Source organism: Pseudonaja textilis, chromosome 2, assembly GCF_049901715.1.
Source record: "Pseudonaja textilis isolate UNSWEBS1 chromosome 2, rPseTex1.2, whole genome shotgun sequence".
In the NCBI taxonomy this organism is placed as follows: domain Eukaryota; kingdom Metazoa; phylum Chordata; class Lepidosauria; order Squamata; family Elapidae; genus Pseudonaja; species Pseudonaja textilis.
In genome coordinates this window covers 242,379,591-242,400,953 of record NC_141991.1, presented here as the reverse complement: position 1 = coordinate 242,400,953, position 21,363 = coordinate 242,379,591, and the positions used below count along the sequence as shown (strand labels likewise).

General features: G+C 39.3%; 1 protein-coding gene across 2 annotated transcripts in view; it reads right to left on the bottom strand.

Moving 5' to 3' along the window:
• Positions 1–3,538: 3,538 nt before the first annotated feature.
• TXNL1 (thioredoxin like 1) overlaps positions 3,539–21,363 on the bottom strand; it is a 29,117-nt gene continuing 11,292 nt past the window's right edge. The window contains exons 4-9 of one of the 2 annotated variants that reach the window (XM_087927449.1): positions 15,309–15,431; positions 15,036–15,105; positions 13,784–13,956; positions 13,413–13,517; positions 6,990–7,030; positions 3,539–3,803 (exon numbers count right to left, since the gene is read on the bottom strand). In XM_087927449.1, coding sequence (XP_087783575.1) covers positions 3,797–3,803; positions 6,990–7,030; positions 13,413–13,517; positions 13,784–13,956; positions 15,036–15,105; positions 15,309–15,431 — 519 coding nt within the window. In that variant the 3' untranslated portion in view covers positions 3,539–3,796. The remainder of the gene's footprint in view (positions 3,804–6,989; positions 7,031–13,412; positions 13,518–13,783; positions 13,957–15,035; positions 15,106–15,308; positions 15,432–21,363) is intronic. The other variant, XM_026715305.2, reaches the window with a different exon arrangement.

The window sequence follows — 21,363 nt, the reverse complement described above, 5'->3', positions numbered from 1 at the left end:
TCTCTCTTGATCTTCTCTACTCCAAATGAAATAAACCTAGATCCTTTGAATTGTTCTTCACAGAAACTTGCTATTCAAACCCTACCACCATCCTAGTTCGGTTGACATATTGTCCTCAAAAACAGCTCGACATACATAACATTACTGTCAGCTGGATAATAATCCTCTCTTCATTCTGATCTATGTTAAATAAAGCAAAATAACAATAAAATGTATTTAGTTGTTCTTTTAAGCAGTACACCTCTGGATCATACAGTGTTTAGTTGAAGAGCTGTGGTGGCACGGTGGTGAGAATGCAGTATTGCAGTCTAATTTTGCTGACTGCCAGCAGTTTGATTCTGACCAGCTCAAGATTGACTCAATCCTTCCATCATTCTGAGATTCGTAAAATGAGGACCCAGATTGTTGTGGGAAATGTCTTGACTCTGGGTTGTAAAGGATTGAAAAGCACTGTGTAGGGGTACGTAAGTCTAAGGCAGGGCTGTCAAACTCCCAGCCTGTGGGCCAGATGTGTCACATGCTGGCCACGCCCATGCCCAATTTAGTGAGCGAAGGGGAGGAAAATCCCAATAAGTCATGTGACACCACCGTGATGATGTGAGTTTGACACCCCTATATATCAATAGTCTAAGGGCTATTGATACTGCTTCAGTGATGGATAACTAGGTTGGGATACCAAGCAGTAGGCCATATTACAAAGTACAGACAGGGCTAGAAGAACAGGTATTAATTTTTAACATTTAAAATGGCATTAAAAGACACGTAACACACTTAACTTTTTAAATTTCTGTGGAAAGAAAATCAAACCCTCCCCACCATTCAGTCTTCCTGCCATTTACCAGGGCAAAGATTAAAAATTAGAGTCAGGATAATTGGTGAGATGTTGAAATGTGTGTTTAATCAACACAAAGATTAAAATGTAGCAAGTATTCAGGTAAGCATTCCTAAAATGAAGCCAGAGTGTCTGCTAATTAAATTTAAAAAGGCCCTTTCCTCCAAAATATTGCCACCTCCACCTGCAATGTTAAATAAGTGGAAGCCATGAACTCAGCAAAATACCTGACCAGAGTTTTTCCTTTCAGCAACCCAATTAATTTTGGGGAGTCCAGCTAATTGCACTTTCACTGGGGTTAGTTTTGTCTGTTCTTGCGGAACAAAGACTATATAAGCAGAGGGCTCAGGGTGGCTATCTCGAACTAGCTGATTTTGTATTATGCTCTCAAATAAACTTCACCTCTGATTCAAGTAACGACCTGTATTCTGCATTCTTTATTCCTGGCTTGGAAAGGAACCTGTTTTCTAAGACATTTAACAGCTTTGATTAGGGATAAAAAAATGAAGTGGTGGCGAGAGGATACTTTTGGGGATGCAAATACATTAGTATTGCACATTTATTTTGGCATCCAGACTTCTGCCTACTAGTTTAAACTCAAAACAGTACAACCTACCTTGATTCTAATGGGTTGATTGACACATTTGGAGCACAAGTTCAGCTCGGTGCATCTCGTCTCTCCTTTGATTTCAAAGATCATTAAACTGGATAGGACGAAACTTAGTGATACTTTGTTCTGACCCAGGCCCTTTTCCACAAATCAAACACAATCCAAAGGGAACAGAAACCTTTTAGTGCTTCTGCAAAATAATTAGCTGTGATAAGCACAAGCCTTGCCAAACTGTGCGAGACTTCCAAAAAATAACAGACAAGAAATAATTTGCAATACAAGAATCTTCAAATACAAACTCAGGATACTGGAATGTCCACAAGGCTGTTACAAAATGTTTTTGCCTTCTGCAAAGAACGTTTGTTTCAGTTGGCTTTGATCTTCTTGAAGAAGGGGCTATTACCTTGCAGCCTTATTCCCAAGTCGCCCGTGTTGTTGTAGCTGCTGTTTCCTGCAGGCAATCCTGTGCGCACGTGCACTTGGCACAGGCTCCATGGGAACCTCATTGCTGCTGCCAGCCCCCACAATCTCTGAAGGCAGCAGTCCACTCCCTAATCGTCCTGGGCCTTCATCCGATTCCTCATTCTCAGCCGTCCGCACCTGCTGCCGGCTAACCACAACATACTTCTGCATTTGTGTTAATGCACAAATACTGTACTTGCAGAAATATCTGGGATAGTGACAAACCTTCCACTTGACACCAGGCCTTTGAAAAAAATCGATGCTCTTTCTTCTTTTGTCCTTTCCGAGTTCATTTTCTCTGCCATTGTTGTTTTGCAGTCTTTTGCTATTTGTGTGCCTGTGTTTCTATATTTTTAAAACGTTTTACCAATTGTAAATCTCCCCACTCTGAATTATTGGGAGTTGAGCAGCATAGACATTTAATGAATTATTATCAACAGGTAGTCCTTGACTTACAACCACTTGTTTAGTGACCATTCCAAGTTACAACGGCAGTGAAAAAAATGACTTTTAAGACAGTTTTTCACATTTATGATGACCATTGTAGCATCTCTGTAGTCACATGATCAAAATTCTGACGCTTGGCAACTGGCATGTATTTATGACACTTGCAGTGTTCTGGGGTCATATGATCACCTTCTGCAACCTTCTGACAAGCAAAGTCAATGGGGAAGCCAAATTCATTTAACAACCGGGTTACTAACTTTAAAAAAGCAGTGATTCGCTTAACAACTGCAGCAAGAAAGGTTGTAAAATGGGTTAACGCTCACTTAATTGCTTAGCAATGGAAAGTTTGAGCTCAACTGTGGTCATAAGTAGAGCTGAGCTACTGGTTGTAAATTCAAAAGGTTGCTAGAAGTTCAAAGAAAATTGTACTTGTTGCTAGAAATTCAAGAATGAAAACAATTTTACACATGGCTTATGAAAGCTGGTGAAAAGCAAGAGCCAGAAAGCTGTGTTTAGATTAGCGGACTTAAAGAGTGATTTCATTCTTTTCGCTATCACTGAGGTAACAGTCACATTTTTGGGGAAAACTGTCATTTTTCTTTTAATGGGCGTGCTTTGCTCAATATGACCAATTTGTTAAATAAAATGTGCTTAAAATGGGGAAGAGTCAGAAACCAGCAGCCCTTATTTCAAATTTACCTCCAAATAATGCTATCTGGCTCATTAATTACTTTCACCAGATTTTTGGGGGGGTGAGTGGGGGGAACGGGACAAAAACAGGCAAATGAGTGTCAGCAAGATTTTTCAGTAAGCCAATTTAAAAACTGAGACAAGAAACTGAGACAAGCAGTTCCTTGTGGGACTCTTAACACATCCTTCCAGGTAGGTTAGCTCTGCAGCTTTCAGAATTCCCAGCCCAACATTTCTGAAAGTGTCAATTCAGACAAAGCTTTGACTAGCAAGTTAAACTGATGATCTTCAGGAATAAGCTATGATTTCAGAAGAATCACCATTTAACTGGAAAAATCTGATCTCTAAAACCAGAGACTATGAAGACGAGATATTTATATTGGCATTAACACATATAATTATATTATCAAACGTTCACCCACACGTAGCTTATATGAATCAGGACAATTCCAGTTTTCATCACTGAAGAGAGACACGACAATTCTTCCACTCTGCAATTTTGACAAAATTAATGGATTTTATTTACAATTTTGTTTTTGCTCCAAGATTACAACAGAAAACACGTTTAGTGAAATCTCATATTAACAAAATGCACTGATTTATTTGTAATGGTAGTAAAATGGGACAGAGTGACAGTCTCTGGTATGGCTGAGTGACTTTCCATGAACTGAAGCTAATGGGAAATCCCACGTTGGCTGTGTGATAAGGCCTTCCAGCATCTTGGGTTGCATCTTAGTGGCTTTCGCCTTTCTTTCCTACCACCTATGAAAGAGAAAGAGAAACGTTACCTCTTGAAGAAAAGGCAGATAAAATAAATCCTCTCATTCAAAAGAAACTACCGAGAAGTATCTGCAATGTCTTTTCCAACAGGCATTTTAACAAGAGATGAGAACAAAAGTGGCAGAGGATTAAAGGGAAGAACTTTTAATTTTTAGCTAAGAAAAGCATGGCTCTGTTCAAATGATGACAGGGATGCCAATCAGATCAAAACATCCTCCTGAGCTCAGTATCAGACACTCCTGAGCTGGGTATCAGATACAGTTCAATGTGCATCACCTAAGTAATTCCTATGAAATAGCAGAGAAACTTATTGTGACACAATATCACTATTTTGCTCCAATGGCTCAACAACATTTCATGTTATGGTTAAATTCTACAATAGGGATATGCAACTTCTATGATATGCTCACGAGGAAGAGGCATCTAAACTTTTGATAGTGTGCATTCAATAAAATGTTAGTTTGTCATGTATTTACACCAGCGATGGTAACACAGCGTGAAGTTTTGAGTGACACACTGGCATTCACCAATACCTAACTACACTGCCTGCCTCAAGTGTGTGGCAAATCCTGGGGAGTGCTGGGCCATGCGGGGGGGGGCAATCACCCCATTTCCCCCAAGACTTGCAGTCCAGTCCAGTCCAAAGCTCACTCCTTTGAGTAGCAGCAAAGACTCTAGGCCAGGGGTCTTCAAACTTGACAGCTTTAAGACTTACAGACTTCAACTCCCAGAATTTCTACTCAAGTTAGCTCAGAAGTTCTGGGAGTTGAAGTCCACAAGTCTGAAGATCCTTGCTCTAGGGTAGTGGTGGCTAACCTTTTTGGGCTCCTGTGCCAAAAATTGTGTGTGCTGTGCCAGAACCCAAAAGGCAATGAGCAGAACCCCCCATGCCCCCTGCGCATACATTTGCAATTCCCTTCCCCCGCTGCCCCCTTATTTGCACTGCGCCTCCCAGATGATTTTCAACCTGTTTGAGACCTTTTTCGGCTTGCCAGAGGCTTGAAGGATGCCTCTGCAGGTTTTGTAGGCTGAAAAATGGGCCCATTTTGTCACTTCTGATATTTCCTGAAATATAGGAAGTGACAAAATGGGCCTATTTTGGGGCCTGCAAAGGCATCCCTCAAGCCTCTGGCAGGCCGAAAAAGGCCCAGAAATCAGCTGGGAGGTACGCACATGTGCAGTGAGGTAAGTTTGCCTGGGGCTCGCGTGCCCTCACAAATGGCTCTGCGTGCCATCTATGGCACACGTGCCATAGGTTTGGCATCACGGCTCTAGGGCCTCTACAGATAGTCCTCGACTTATGACCACAGTTGAACTGAATGTTTGCCTAGTTAAGCAAGGTAGTTAAATGAGCTTTGCCCCATTTTATGACTTTTCCTAGCATTACTAAATGAATCGCTGAAATGAATCATGCAGTTGTTAAGTGAATTTGGCTTCCCCTATTGACTTGGCTTGTCAAAAGCTGGCTGGAAAAGATACAAATGGCGATCATGTGATCCCGGGACAGTGCAACTGATGCCAGTTGCCAAGTGCCCGGATTTTGATCATGTGACCATAGGGATGCTGCGATGTGTGAAAACCAGCCACACGGTCACTTTTTTCAATGCTCTGGTAACTTCAAACAGTCGCCAGACGACAACCACACTAAATGGTTGTTAAGTTGAGGGCTACCTATACTTCAGCCTTAGCCTTGGCACTTTTGCCAATGTGGCCTAGATGGAGGAAGGGAGAGAGAGAACTCTTTCACTTTTATCTACACGAGCAATCAAGTGAGGAATCTTCCAAATCTTTTCCAAAGCTAAAAGGTTCACCACCCCCGATCTATGCCAAACCTATCTGCTTGATTCCTTCAACACTAGGCACATCTGGAATTTACCAGGCTGGTGGCTCAGGTCACAGGCAAAATGAGGGAAGGGTTCAATTTCACAATGAAAGAATAGAAGCAAACAGCATTTGCTGTTATTCTTGGTACAAAAACTCTTAAATACAAATTCAAGGATGTGGGATGTAGAGGTGGGAAAGATAATTGAATCCCATTGAGGTTTCTTTTGTTCTGCCCTTTGACCTTATGCGGTCACTGGAGATGGTCTCAGCAGATTAGACTGACAAACTGTATTGATCTTCTCCTGGTCTGCTGTTCTGTCTACCTTCCATCAGGTTCAGGGGGAGGACAGAATTTGATGCAGTGCACTCCAAACATTAATGTCATAATCTCCCTAGACCAGGGGTTTCAAACTCCATTTCATTGAGGGCCACAACAGGGTTGTATTTGACCTTGGGGGCTGGGGTTGGTGTGGCCAGCTTGAGATCTCTCGTGTCGGAGGGTGCCTGTGGCGGCCTAAGCGCTCTGCCAGCGAAAAAGGGCTCCCGAGCTCCATTTTCTGCTGTGATGGCCTCCTGCAACCCTCTGCCAGCGAAAACAGCCCGGGAGAGCCGTAGGTGGCCCTCACGAGGTCTGTTTTTGGCTGTGACAGCCTCCTGCAACCTCTACCAGTGAAGATGGTGCTTGGGAGGGCTGTGTGTGACCCTCCCAAGCTCCATTTTCTTTGGCAGAGGCACCGCGGGCCAGTCCGTCATTGTTTCCAGGGCAGCCCCCCAGGCCAAATCTAAGCACCCTCATGCTGGATCTGCCCTCTGGGCCTTGAGTTTGACACTCCATGCCCTAGACAAACATTCAACATTTAATGAGGCAGTTTCAAACATCACAACTTTGTATAACACAATACTGAAATCTCAAAATAAAAACTGGTAAGTGCTGAAGTGAGATATCTGCTAACTGGAACCAGAAAACATAAAAATAATCAATCATAATCAATCAATCAATCATCATTCACTATATAGGCCATTAAAAAAAGAAAAGGCTAATCCTTGGAATAGATATAATGGCATGCAGACATTGATGCTCAAAAATACTCAGGTTAACAAAGAATTAAAACGTCATGTAACAGTACAGAAGGAAAACAATAAACAAGTTAAGATTTAATTAAGCATGTTATATAAAAAGCCAAATTAAACTAGACAGAAATGTGAAACAAACATTTATTCCTTGGCTTTGATTAAAGCACGGTAGTCTGGTTTAGATTAAACAGTTACAACCACAAATTAGACAATTATGATGTTAGCAGAGGTGCATCAATCACCCCTCCCCCGCATAAAAATAATCTATACCATTCAGAAGGGGAAATGCTCAGGTGGCCCATGTGTATTATCTGAAAAATTAAACATTTCAGCATTGATGTTTCTCAACACAGTTAGATCTATCTAAAGAATTCTTAACCACAATAACTCACACCTATAACAATAAAGGAAAAATAACAGTTCTTTTTTATTCCTAATGCCTCATTATTTGGGCACGTTTTTTCTTTATGAATTGAGCACACCCCATACAACATGTATGAATTAATCATTCAATAATTTTCCATTTTTAAAGTTCTGGATGGGAAATTCCTAATCTGATCATTTTTAGGGATTAAAATTTGCTCTCAACCTGCTGCCCAAGTTGCAGCTTTTTTTGACAGACTCCATGATGGTGCACTGTCATTAAGCAGCATAGAACAGATTTCTAATGGATTTCTAAATGAATGAAAATTGTCATAAGTGGAAACATCCAAGTGATATTCATTATGCTGGGGAAGGAAGGAAGAAGTTCCTTATTTAGGCAGCAATTGCTGAAGCACATTGTTTTTTTTTTTAAATACTTATCCATCTACCAAGACGGAAAGCCATCCCAAATTTCCAGGCATTTTAGGACTAGAATATCCAGCTGGCAAGGCCATCAGACTGCAATTTGATAGGTATGGTCGCAAACATATATGAAAACAGAAAACATATCTGATGGCTGGATGGCAACTTCCTATTCAGTTACCTTCTGAAAGAACCACCAAGCTGTATTGTAAATTAAAACACCATATGAAATATTTTTCCACAGAAAGTGACGATATGGATAAAAGTAAATTAATTGTCAGAGAAAATTACAGTCAGAGTTACAGAGTCTCAATCCAGACAATGCCTTGAAGGGCCCATAACTCAAAGTCACAGCCCAAGACACTCTCAATTTCAGTGTCTCGGTCTCCAAAATAGCTCAGAGAATTGGTCAGCCAGATGTAAAAAAACTGGATAATCTAGCTCAATTCAAGGCAGCTTCATATATATTCTGGACCAGGAAAATGCTATTATATCAGTTTAACCCTTGAAAAGTTGAAAGATCCCTGCTCTAAGAGGATCTATAAGAACTTGGAAATCCTGTCAGGAAAGGCTTAGCTAGATATCACTCAGTCTGCATGGAGAACACAGTTGCACCCTTCAACTTCCTGTGAGGACTGGTACAAAAAAATGCCAGTATGATGTAATGAAGTGAAATGTTGAACCATTTAAGAGAAGAGGAAGGCATTTCAAAACCAAAACAGTGGATTAAAAGAAGAATTTAAAAACCACATGGTAAAAACAAAGACAAGTCCATGAGGAAAGAATGAGGAAGGAAAGCTGTCCCAGAAGATGGCGAGCAGGAATTGATGGTACCAAAAGCAGTGGAACTGTGCAAATGAGGAGCAGAGGGAGCAGGCAGAAAGGGGCGGTGGAAAGAAAGCTCATTTAAGAACAAAAATCTTCTGCATTTTTATTTCTTTGGGCCAGGGAAATGCTGAAAAATAATAAAATAGAGTGTTAACAATGAAAGCAGAGTAAATAAGTAGCCAATGAACAGGGGAAAATGGGAATGCCATGCCAAGGAGGGCTATCTGAATTTCACATGCATTATCCCCCTCAAACACCTTTCACCCCAAAGAGAGAGGCAGGAGTTTTATAATCCTTCCTTGTATGGAGATTATTAAATTATTTTAATTATTAAATTCAGGGTTAAATTTAATTAATTTAAAAATTAAAAAGGTATTAACATTTAACTAATTTTTAAATTTTTTAATACTTATTAATTTTAAAAGCTAAAGCTAAAAGAAAGTAACAAAAAGAGAGACAAGAGCATGCCATATCTGACTTAGCATAAATGAGAAAATCTGCCCCCCCACACACACACATACACAAATTTAAACTTGCATACAATGAGTAAAAACACATGCAGTGAACAACAGTTCCTAACTCTGTATACAAGAGATGAGGAGCGAGTTAAACGTTTCCGGAGCACTTGCTCTTTTCCATTACATTCACAACAAGCACTATAGATTGTAGTCACTGATCAACCAATGCCCGGGGTTAGAGAATACAAGAAATCTTCCTTGGATATGGACCCATTCATGCTGCAAGTCTTTAAAATGAGGCACAATTTACTGGAGAGATTTTGGATTAAGTTTTCATCAACTGGTAACCCAGCAAGGAGTAAGAAGAATCTCCATTATGTTTGGATTCCCAGGAAAAGGTGACTGTGATACACAGACATGTTTATTTTTTTCTATCAGCTTTGGAAGTCACATATTCCAGTAAGAAAAGGGGTATTTAAAAGTAGATCCAGAAACTGCTGAATTAATATAATCACCTCAAAAAGCCACAGTTATATTTTCCATGCAGAATTTTGTTATATAGTAGCTTGGGATTTCAAATTAAGAGAGGAAATCCCCACAAGCATAATAACGTATTACAGGTAGTAGAAATGTACAAATTAGTTGATCACAGAGTCAACTACTGTATTTCAAAATGCTCCAGAATGTTCTGTTTCCCTTTTGGACCTTGCCAAACCCAACTCTGAAGCATGTAGTTCTGGAAGTGCAGTTTGAGATGTTATACACATAATATTCTGGACAAAATGAACCTGTTTCAGCGTTAGAATACCTTTAGAACATTTCAGAAGATTTAAGGAAACCACCCCCCTGCCCCAATTGTCCCTGACTAGTACAATCCAGAGGTAGTTTGCCCTGGTCCAAACGGAAATGGGAGCGGTACATTCCCAGATTGTGGGGTTTTCCTCATTCTTAAGAGTTTAATAAGTGAAGAGTTTAATAAGAGTTTGTTCTAGCAAGTTAATAGCTCTGAAAAGGGGTAGATGTAGAATTTACTGAGAGGGATCCGAAAGGGCAAAAGGGAAATGAAAGCTGGACACTTTTTCTCCCTTTCTAAAAACACGAGAATCTCATTCCTACAACCCCAGAATGAATGATTCAGTGAAAGGGTATTTTCAAAGGTCCCTCCATCTGAGATTTCATAGAAGACTGTGGTACTAACAGACCGAAAGAAATGAATGACATGCTGCCACGTAGCCAAGATATTTTGAACTGCAATTATGAATGCAACCCTCATCTTCCATTCATGTTAGCTCTACTTGGTATTCTACACCTTCAAATTAGAGAGGGACAAAGCTAAAGTGGGGATCCAGTTTAGCCCCAGGAATTTCTCAATTACTCTTTGTTTCCTAGCGTCTTTCCTGCTGTTTATTATGTACCACAAATTAAGAGGCATCTTTAATTATACCCTCCTTCACATCATTAAAGGGGCTTTGGTAGAATTCCCAGCTACTTCTACCTTTCTTTTTCAAAGCAATAGCCCTAAAGCTTCGGCTCCAGAGCTGCCTCTACTAAGGATAGACCTACAGGCTATGTAATAATCACTCCAGGTAGCATTGTCAACTGCTGTGGCTGCTATTCACCAAGAAAAGCAATTCTAAGCAAGGAACTTTCGACAGAGGTAGCATCCTTATCACTTCTAGTCTCTCTACCTTTCTAATGTGGATCAAAGAGTAGAACTAGAGAGTAGTATGGTGGTCTAGAGGTGGAGCTCTCACCTCACAAACAGGAGGCTGTGAGTTTGATCCTAGGTAGAGGCAGATATTTCTCTCTCTGGGCACAATGAGAATAACTCGAAAAATTAGAATATCATGCAAAAGTTCATTTATTTCAGTAATGCAACTTAAAAGGTAAAACTAATATATGAGATAGACTCATTAAATGCAAAGCAAGATAGTCCAAGCCGTGATTTGTCATAATTGTGATGATTATGGCTTACAGCTCATGAAAATCGCAAATCCACAATCTCAGAAAATTAGAATATTACATTCAATCAATAAAACAAGGGTTGTACATGGAACAATATCGGACCTCTGAAAAGCATGCATATGTACTCAGTACTTGGTTTGGGCCCCTTTTACAGCAATTACTGCCTCAATGCAGCGTGGCATGGAAGCTATCAGCCTGTGGCGCTGCTGAGGTGTTATGGAAGACCAGGATGCTTCAATAGCGGCCTTCAGCTCTTCTGCATTATTCGGTTTCATGTCTCTCATCTTTCTCTTGGCAATGCCCAATAGATTCTCTATGGGATTCAGATCAGGCAAGTTTGCTAGCCAATCAAGCACAGTAATCTCACAGTCATTGAACCAGGTTCTGGTGCTTTTGGCAGTGTGGGCAGGTGCCAAGTCCTGCTGGAAAATGAAGTCAGCATCCTCATAAAGCTCATCTGCGGAAGGAAGCATGAAGTGCTCCAAAATCCCCTGGTAGATGACTGCGTTGACCCTGGACTTAATGAAGCACAGTGGACCAACACCAGCAGATGACATGGCTCCCCAAATCAACACAGACTGTGGAAACTTCACACTGGACTTCAAGCATCTTGCCGTGTGTGCCTCTCCATTCTTCCCCCAGACTCTGGGTCCTTGGTTTCCAAATGAGATGCAAAAGTTGCTCTCATCAGAAAAGAAGACTTTGGACCACTGAGCAACAGACCAGTTCTGTCTTTCTTTAGCCCAGGTAAGACGCTTCTGACGTGTTTTGTTGTTCAGGAGCGGCTTGACAAGAGGAATACGACATTTGAAGCCTGTGTCCAGGATCCGTCTGTGTGTGGTGGCTCTTGATGCACTGACTCCAGCCTCAGTCCACTCCTTGTGAAAGTCCCCAACACTTTTGAATGGCCTTTTCCTGACAATCCTCTCCAGGCTGCGGTCATCCCTGCTGCTTGTGCACCTTTTTCTCCCACACTGTTCCCTTCCACATAACTTTCTTTTAATGTGCTTTGATACAGCACTTTGGGAACATCCAACTTCTTTTGCAATTACCTTTTGAGGCTTTCCCTCCTTATGGAGGGTGTCAGTGATGGTTTTCTGCACAACTGTCAGGTCAGCAGTTTTTCCATGATTGTGATTCCTACTGAACCAGACTCAGAGACCATTTATAGGCTCAGGAACCCCTTGCAGTTATGGCTTAATTAGCTGAGTAGAGCGGGACGCTTTGAGCCTAGAATATTGAACCTTTTCACAATATTCTAATTTTCTGAGATTGTGGATTTGCGGTTTTCATGAGCTGTAAGCCATAATCATCTCAATTATGACAAATCATGGCTTGAACTATCTTGCTTTGCATGTACTGATATATAAGTTTCACCTTTTAAGTTGCATTACTGAAATAAATTAATTTTTGCACAATATTCTAATTTTTTGAGCTTCACCTATATATCTGCTGAACAAAACTCTGCATTGGAGATAGGAAGGGCATCTGGCCATTAAATGCTCTGCTAGTTCCAGTCAGTTGCCCAGACTCCACTCTGCAAGGGATTATGGGGTTGTTAAATTGTAACAATGATGATCAAAGAGAGCTACCTGTTTTTTTTAAGGGGGGGGGGCTAAAAGGTATTGACTGGAGAAGGAAACATTTTAAGAGAAAAATCATTGTCATAACAACTCTGACATTTGTAGATAAACATGTACAACCTTTTGGAATAGGAAACAATGTTTACGTAAGCCTCAAACATTTCAAAATAACGTCATCACACACCATGCATATTCGTAAGATTTAAATGTATTCCTTAAGTCAGGATTCCCAAAAGGATGTTTTGACTACTCCCCCTTTCTGCTTTCACTTCAGAAAGTTTAAGATACTTTAATTACATAGTCAACAAACACCCATTTCTTCTGTACTGTGTTAATCCAGAATTATTATTTTTTTAAAGTAGGCTTATTGCTAGATGATGATATTGCTGATTCCTTTTAAAACTAGGGCCATGCAGTTAGGTGAGTTCTGCTGGTTAATATGGTTATGAATTGGATTGTGTTTAAAATCTTGGGTATTTAGTTTTCTTAATTATTTTTTTTGTGGTTTTGATCTCTGTATTTGGCCCAAAATTACTTTTGGAAAAGGGGAGGCCTTAACAAATCGTTTAAAGAAACAAAAACAGTGGCTTCACTGTACAACTAAGAATCCAGTATCAAAGCCTGTCCCAAAACAGTCAGGTTTATTTTATTCATTTTATAGGAGGATTTTTTAAAAAAAAAAGTTTTTGTAATCAGAGAGAATAAAAAAAATTCATTGAAGACTGAGAAATTAAGAGCGGCTAAGCCGGAGCAAAGAATCATTGTGAATACAGATTATGCTCATATTATGTTATTTCTTCAATGATTTTTCTGGCTTTTTATATTCTTTCTTCAAATTCACTTTGTCCTTTTAGGGGTAACAACTCATGGAAATCTCTGGCTTAAGCAGTCTTTATAAGCTTTTCAGAGCAATCATGCATTCTTTGGCTCTTTAACAGAATAAAGACTCCAAAGAAACAAATTCAACTTTTCTTTTTGAAAACATTGCCAGTTGTTTTTGAATATATGTATAAGATTCACATCATATTCCAAAATATAATTGTTTCTTGTTTTGAAGCCAAATTAGAACTTACCCGCTTGAAATCATTCATGTTTGTTGCTTGAACTGGTGTTCCAATAAATGTGAAATATGCAATTCTTGTTGTTTCTTCATCACCCTGATTAGACTGGACAAATAACTAAAAGGGAAGAGACAAGCACTGAATTATATATGTAAAAGTGTCAACAATCTATGAAAGAACCAAGTTCAAAGAAAAGGAGTTAAAACCATGGAATACTAAAATAATTCAATTTTAAGTCTGCAGAATGTAATTGGTGGAACTCAAGCTTGCGTGCAGCTAATTTTGAACATGAATTCTAGGATACCGGTGCCATGTTTCAAACTAGTTTTGTTCAACTTGGCACAATTGCATTACTGGGAAGGAAGTCAAGACTTTGTACTCACAGTTACACTGTTAACATTCTGAAATTTTACATAGCGAAGTTGAATTATGCTGTCTTCTTTAATATCATCTGGTGTTAGTTCCAAAGCCTGAGTGGGTTCACTTCTTTCTGCCTCTTCAAAATCCATTGATCGAGGAAGATTGATAAATATTTTTACATATTTCGGACCTTGACCTAGAATAAAAACACAAGCCTTTTCAGAAACCTAGTGTCAGGATTCCGGCAGTTACCCCAATTAAATCATGAGTCTCGAGCCAAACTTACAAAACTTCAAAGGATTTATTAGGAGTTAACATGTCCGGCACTGCCTGGATGTAGCTGACTCTGAGACACACCATTCATTGTCCCCCACCCCCGGATGTATCAAAATTCATATTCTCCAATGGGACACATCCATAGCCAAAAGTCATCAATCATGTTCTCCAGTTAGATTTTTGTGCAGCAGAAACTTCAGTCACCTAGTTACTACCTCTGAAAAACTATGTATGGAATGCACTTTCCATTTCCAGGCTGCCGCACTGCTCTTTCAAACCCCTTTCCCCCCTCCCTTTCTGTTGGCAACTCTAAAATGACCATAGAAATACAGTATTTTATGAGTTGACACCTACACTAATTCAAATTATCTTAATAGAAAAGGATAACACATCATGAAATCTCCTGCACTGAACATGAAGAGACTGTTTTGAGCATCGCACATGAGCTAGAACTTGTCGGAGTTTAAAATGGTTTTTAAGTTCAGATACTTTTGTCTTTGAAGTAGGATATTTTGGGAAATTTTATCCTGAAAGTTTTTTTTTTTTTTAAATCAAACCTTTTGTATAACTCTACTGACAAACCATTAAGCTCAACCTAAGCATGAGAGGTAAATGCCATTATCAAGGCAGAATCTGTTTTTATTTACATGATTGTGCTTATTGTTTAATTATTTAATGAGAATTGCACATTATGTATGTCGTATATTCAAAGGCAAAGTAACATGAAAAACTATATGGTTCTATCACAAGACAAATTTATCTATGTGATTTTGGAACACAATTGCTTTAAGAAGTGCTGGATAGTTTGTCTTGCCAAGTTCTGCATGCACTGATTATATTTTCAATTAATTTGTTCTAACTCTGTCCTGCAATGTGGAAAACAGAGAACAGAAACTGGAACAGAGAACAGAAAACTGTAGCTTTGTATTATTAAAATCAACAGAGAATTAAAAACAGTACCAATGGAACTTCTCTTTGAGGAATTTTTTTTAAACTTACCATTATCAGGCCCTTGACATTTCATAGAATAAAGCTTGACCGGTTGATTAAAAGCTACTGTTATAAGCAGCTGTGGAGAAAACGAAAAAAAAAAAACACAGATTGAGAACAGAAAGCCCAAATGCATGATAGAACACATCACTACATAAATTGTTCCCTTATGTCTACATCCAAATCAGAGTAGGTGTTTTGAGTAAATACACATAGGAAAACACTTGCTCTATTGAAAAATAAACAATTATTATCCGGACAAATTTTTGAAAGTTGTAATACCTGCTCATCACAATCTGATTCCAAGAAGGTAGAGTCTTTACGTAAACAATTATCAAATCCATGTTCATCACTTTCATTAAGACACTCACATCCAGCTTTATTAACAAATGGCATCAAGTCCATCTGGAAGGAAAAGATAGCAGCGTTCATTACTTGGCTGTTCTGCATAAAGTACTACCTAGAGCAGCATTTCTCAACCTTAGCCCCTTGAAGATGTGTGGACTTCGACTCCCAGAATTCCCCAGCCAGCATATTCTAGAAGTTGAAGTCCACACATCTTCAAGGGCCCAAGAAAAAGAGACCTAGATGTTCTTAAAACAATAATTGGTTAATGACGTTGTAAATAAATTTGAATTTTTGCCAAACACAAAATAAAAGAGGCAACAGAGAGGAAAAAAACCCACCCCTATTTATTTAATGGAACGTATAAACTTCTGCTATTCTGGAGCTGTCCACTTGCAGCAGGCAATTTTAAAATTAACTATTTTGTTAACAAGCAGAAGTACTGTATTTTTCGGACTATAAGATGCACTCCCCCCCACACACAAAAAAGTGGGAGTGGAAATGTCTGTGCGTCTTATAGAGTGAATATGGGCTTCTTTTTAGCCTACCAAATCCTTTGTGCATCCCGTTTTCGGCCTCCCCGGCGTCCAGAAGCTGTTGTGATTAGTCGGCAGTAGGTGCAGATGGCTGAGGAGAGCGAGGACTCTGATGAAGGGCCAGGACCATCAGGGAGTGGACTGCTGCCTTCAGATTGGGGGGGCTGGCAGCAGTGATGAGGAGGTTCCTGAGGAGCCTGTGCCAAATGCACATGCACGAAGTATTGCTCGGAGGAAAGAACAATTACAGCAGCACAGGTGACTTGGGAGTAAGGCTGCAAGGTAATGGTCCCTCCCTTGGGAGGATAAAAGCCAGGTTTGGAAAAGCGTTCTTTGCAGATAGCAAAGAAGCTCTGAAAGTCAACTGGTGGACTTTTTAGTTTGTGTTTGGAGAATTTTGTAAATTAGTTCTTATCTCTGGGTTTTTGGCAGCCTTGACAAACAACTTGGCAAGGCTCTTTCTTGTCGGAGCTAATTAACGGAAAGCAGCCTTCAGAACAGAATTCATTATTAAACCTTAAAAGGTGGGGCCTGGTGCCTTTGTCCGTGTTTGTTCTTTGGGAACCTGGTTGGGTCAGAACAGAAGCACTCTGCAGGCTAAAAAGTGCAGGAGTCATGGAGGGTTTGGGAGGCCAAAAAACGGGCCCGTTTTTAGCCTGCAGACTGCTTCTGGATGCCGTGGAGGCAAAAAATGGGACATGCAGAAGTAAAAAACTATTTTCCCCCTTGCTTTCCTTCTCTAAACCTAGGTGTGTCTTATGGTACGGTGCATCTTTTAGTCCAAAAAATATGGTGGTTGCCTGGTGTCAAGTCAAAGCTGCTAAACAGCACATTGTGTAAACTCTTAGTATGACTTATTTTCATTCAGACTAGACGCAAGGAAGTCGGTGTGGTACAGGCAACATTTGCAAATTGAACTGATGCAAATTGAACTGGCCTATATTCATGGGGAATTATTTACATAAGAAAGATTCATTTGGAAAGGTAATCTGGGATATATTTACGTTACAGGATTTGTCTCCATTTAGCTGTGAATTTCAAGTACTTAACATCTCCAAAGTGATGCAATGTTTTTGGTTTTTTTTTTTTTTTTGCATTTAACGTAATTCTAGGTTTCGGCAAATACCAGCCTTCAGCAACGTGTAATGGATTGCATTTGCTAATACGAAAAACAAACCCACAAGGCACTGCAGTTACAAAGAGTCTACCTCCTGACCTCCTGTCCAGTCAGTAACTCTATTAGTATTTGGATCAAGAGACAAAACATGGAGCCCTTTTAGGGACTTCCGGTTTGAAGGTCTTCGGCAACAGACAGAAATCTGCAATCATGTGCGGTTTCTGTCTGGGCTCACCGCTGGAGCACCCCGAGCCGGCTGGTTTCAGGGCTAAGCCACCCCGTAGAGGTGGTGAAGAGGGGGGAGACCGCCAGCAGAGTCGAGGAGAGCCGCATCTCTCCTCCTCAGCTGGCCATTACTCCCTTTCCCGAAGGCGATTGAAGCGGTGGTCAGAAGTGGCCACCACAAAGAAGAACTTGACCAGAAAAGAATGTGCAGGAGGAAGATAAGAAGTGAAAGTTTTGGCTGACCAGGTTAAATTGTAAAAGCAACAACTAAGGGACCCTGGAATTTAAACTTACAAAAAATAACATTGCTCCCAAAGAAGAGTCGGAAGCAGAGATGAAAGTGAAAAGGGAAAGGTTTGGCTTTTTTTTTTCTTCTCTTTCCTTCCCTATACTGACAACTAAAAGACTTAAATAAGAGACTGGAAAAATCTGCTTTGACATCAATAGGCAATTAAGCTGAAAAATAAAACAAAATGCCAAAGGGATAATAAAGATTTCTGGACATTAAAAACTTTCTTTTTCATAATCAGGAAGGGAGAGAAAAAGAATAAGGGCAGGATTTGGAAGAGGGAGGAGACTGCCTGGAATTAAAAAGAATCTACAGTAAAACTTCAACAAGGCTTCTAAAAGATACATTTTAATTGAAACTTTGCAACCAAATAGTAACCCCAGGAAGAGAAAGTGAAAAAAAAGAGCAAAAAAGAAACAGCTTGCGTGTATTTGGAGTATTTGGTGATCTTTGGATTCTTGGTTATTATATTTGAATGACTAAAATCAATCGGGTGGTTGTTTAAAAACTTATACAATGGCACCACTTCTGGATGAATTGAAAATGGAACTTAAAAAGTACAAAGAAGATGCACAAGAAGGGAAGGGTTCTTTTGGCTTCGTTTTTCAATTCTTAGAAATGGAGATTTGGAACTATGAGAAACAACAAGAAAAGACTGCAAAACAAGAAGACTGGGACAAAGAAGAAGCCATCTTTAATGAACAAGTAATTTTATGTGGGGAAGAAAAAGGAAAGGGGGAAAGAGAATGGAGAATTTAAGACTTAAAAAAAACAACCAAAGAAAAGAAAAACATTCGAAAAATAAGTATAATACTGGAAAGCATCAGAAAAGAGGAATACAGAAGAGAGAAATAGAGGTAGAGAGACAAGGGGGCAAAAAGGGGGGAGAGAAGAAGAGAGGGAAGAAGGAAAGGAAAAGAAGTTACAAAGGACCGGAACAAGATATAGAGAAACAGGGCCTATTTAGAGATAATGGGTGAAAATCTAAGTGAAAAAGGGATTCTGTAAAGGTACATAAGATTGTATTGTTATATTAGTAATAGAGATAACTTTAGAAAATTGGAAACAATGTATGATTAAAATGAGGGATAAAATAGTTAGTGTAATTTAGTGAAACGTTTGTGAATAAAATAAGTGAAATAAAATAAATGAGAAAATTGAATTAGGAAGGAACGGGAACATTTTAATTAGTTAATGTTTTATAAAATATAAGTGAAGGGGGGGGGATTAACTATGGAAAGCTTATAATTGTTCCCATAGAAGTATGATATTTAATTGAAAAGTAATGTTAAAGATGTTAAGACTTTAATGAATATTAATATTAATGATAGAATTGAATTGGAATGGAATGCTGTTTTAATTATATACATTTATAATTTTTTTCTTTTTTTAAGAATACAGTGTGTATTTTAAGAATGTACCAAGCAGAATCCAAATGGAAGTTATGCATTATATTGAATGTTACAATTTTAGGGAAAAGATATAAAGGTGTCATACTCCAATCAGTAACTACAGGAGAAATCTTGTTTAATGAGAAAAGATAATAGATAATTGAAACAGGACAGACAAAAAATATAAATACAATGATTTGAATTGAGATGAGATAATTAAAATAAAATTGAGAAAATTAAAAGAGGGGAGAAGCTATGCAGAAAATGTAAAATAGTAATAAGATATGGAATAGAATATAAAAATGAGCATGAACCTGAATATTTGTCTGTACGAAGAAATGTAACCCGGGATTATGCTACTTTTAAAAGATGTTTTATTTGTATTTTTTTTCTCTTTGTGAAAACTCAAATAAAATTTACAAAAACAAAACAAAACATGGAGCCCTTTTAAGGGGAACAGAATATCAAACACTGCTTAGAAATTGCAATGAAAGTGACAGCTCTAGTTGAGTGTTTTGTCACATTAAGGTTCTCATTTACACACGTGTGTCATTCTTGCTGTCATACAAGATTGTGATTAGCAACATTCAGGAATCCAGAGGTAAGACTTGAATAAGGAAAACGTAATAAGCGTTTGCTGACAGCGATTACCTCTCAGCCCTGGAACCAGTTCCAAAGGCGGAGTTTGACAAAACAAAATATAAAAATCCTGTATAAATTCTTCATTTCTGGATCCATGAGACTGATGGGTAAGAATTACAAAGGAGCAAAGATTTCTTCAACTACAGTACAGATGCTGCCCCTCTCCCTGATCAGGATTGTATCTGTACTGACGTTTCTGCCAAGCTATGATGGCTCTTTCCTTTTACAGAAAAACCCACAAAACATTTGCATCTTTTAAAAATCAGAATGAGGTTATGTTCCATTTAATTTTTAAATTAAATGCTCATAACAACAAGGCTTAATATGGCTTGCTTGGTTTCGGTTTGGTATAGGAACAAATGATAATTGGTGGCTGTGCATTATAATTATCGATGAAGTCTTTAGGCCACTAAATATGTACAATCAATCTTACTGAATAATAGATTCTCTTAAGGTGGATTGATCTTGATCCTGGAGATTACTTTGTACAGAATTCAGATCTGTTCTTTTCCGGATAAGCCAAACACCATGTCACAGGTAGTCCTTGACTTACAAACACAGTTGAGCCCAATATTTTGTTATTAAGCAAGACAGTTGTTAAATGAGCTTTGTCATTTTATGACCTCTCTTGCCACAGTTAAGTGAATCACTGCAGTTAAGTTAGTAACATGGTTAAATGTGATGACCTGGGCCATGGCACAAAAGCAACAAAGTCACAAAATAGGTAAAATCCCTTTAATACCTCCAACTTGGCCCCCAATATCCAGTTATCATCGGCTGGAGAAAAAACTCTCCCAAGAACAGTTTTTAAAGGGAATAAATTCCATCCTAACCCAAAGTACATAGAAATTATAAATAAAAACCATTGCTGCAGCAATTAACAAGACAGGGCAGGATAAGGAATTGAAGACTTCAAAAGATAACGAAATACACACAGTTGGGAGGACGCCAGAACTCAGATTGAGACTTGAGAAACCAAAATAATTCATGCTTTGCTTCCAGCAAGGAGCTGTGCACAAACACCCTCTTTATCCTGTTTTCCCGGCTACAGCTAATGAAGGGGATCAGGGCCCTTTTCTCCCCCATAACCCACGTAACTCACATTGCTCCTTTCTCTGTTCCTCCCTGCATGCCCTAGGATGAAGAGGAGACGGGCCTGGGTCTTCCTCTGAATGCCCAGCTGGCCGGTGCCCTTTCCCAGTTTCCACCACATCCACAGGAGCCACACTCCCACTCCCTGTCAGCTGTTCCATCTCTCCCTCGGAATCAGATTCCAACAGGAGCATGGCAGTTAAATGAATCAGGCTTCCCTACTGACTGCTTGTCAGAAGGTTGCAAAAGGTGATCACAGGACCCTGGGACACTGCAACTGTCGTAAGTACATACCAGTTGCCGAGTGGCTGAATTTTGACCGTGGGGATGCCACAGCGATTGTTAACTGTGAAAACGGGTCATAAGTCACTTTTTTCAAGTTCCATTGTGGTTTTGAACAGGCACCAAAAGAATGGTTGTAAGTTGAGGACTACTTGTACCAACAAAAAAATTTCTCCTCTTCCACTGTGTAAGGATAGCCAACCTTCTCCAGGGAATTTCCTTTCAGGAGATTTATGTGGTAGTCATATTCCTTCCTTTCTTTTATGAATAAGAGTTTAGTTAAGCCACCATCTGTTCAGTTTATAGTAATATATCCTGACTGGTCGGAAGACTGTTATAAAAATAAAGCACGCACTTCAGCATTGCTCACTTCAACATGGTTATTATGTCTGCAGCTAAATGAGGAAAGAACTGTCCC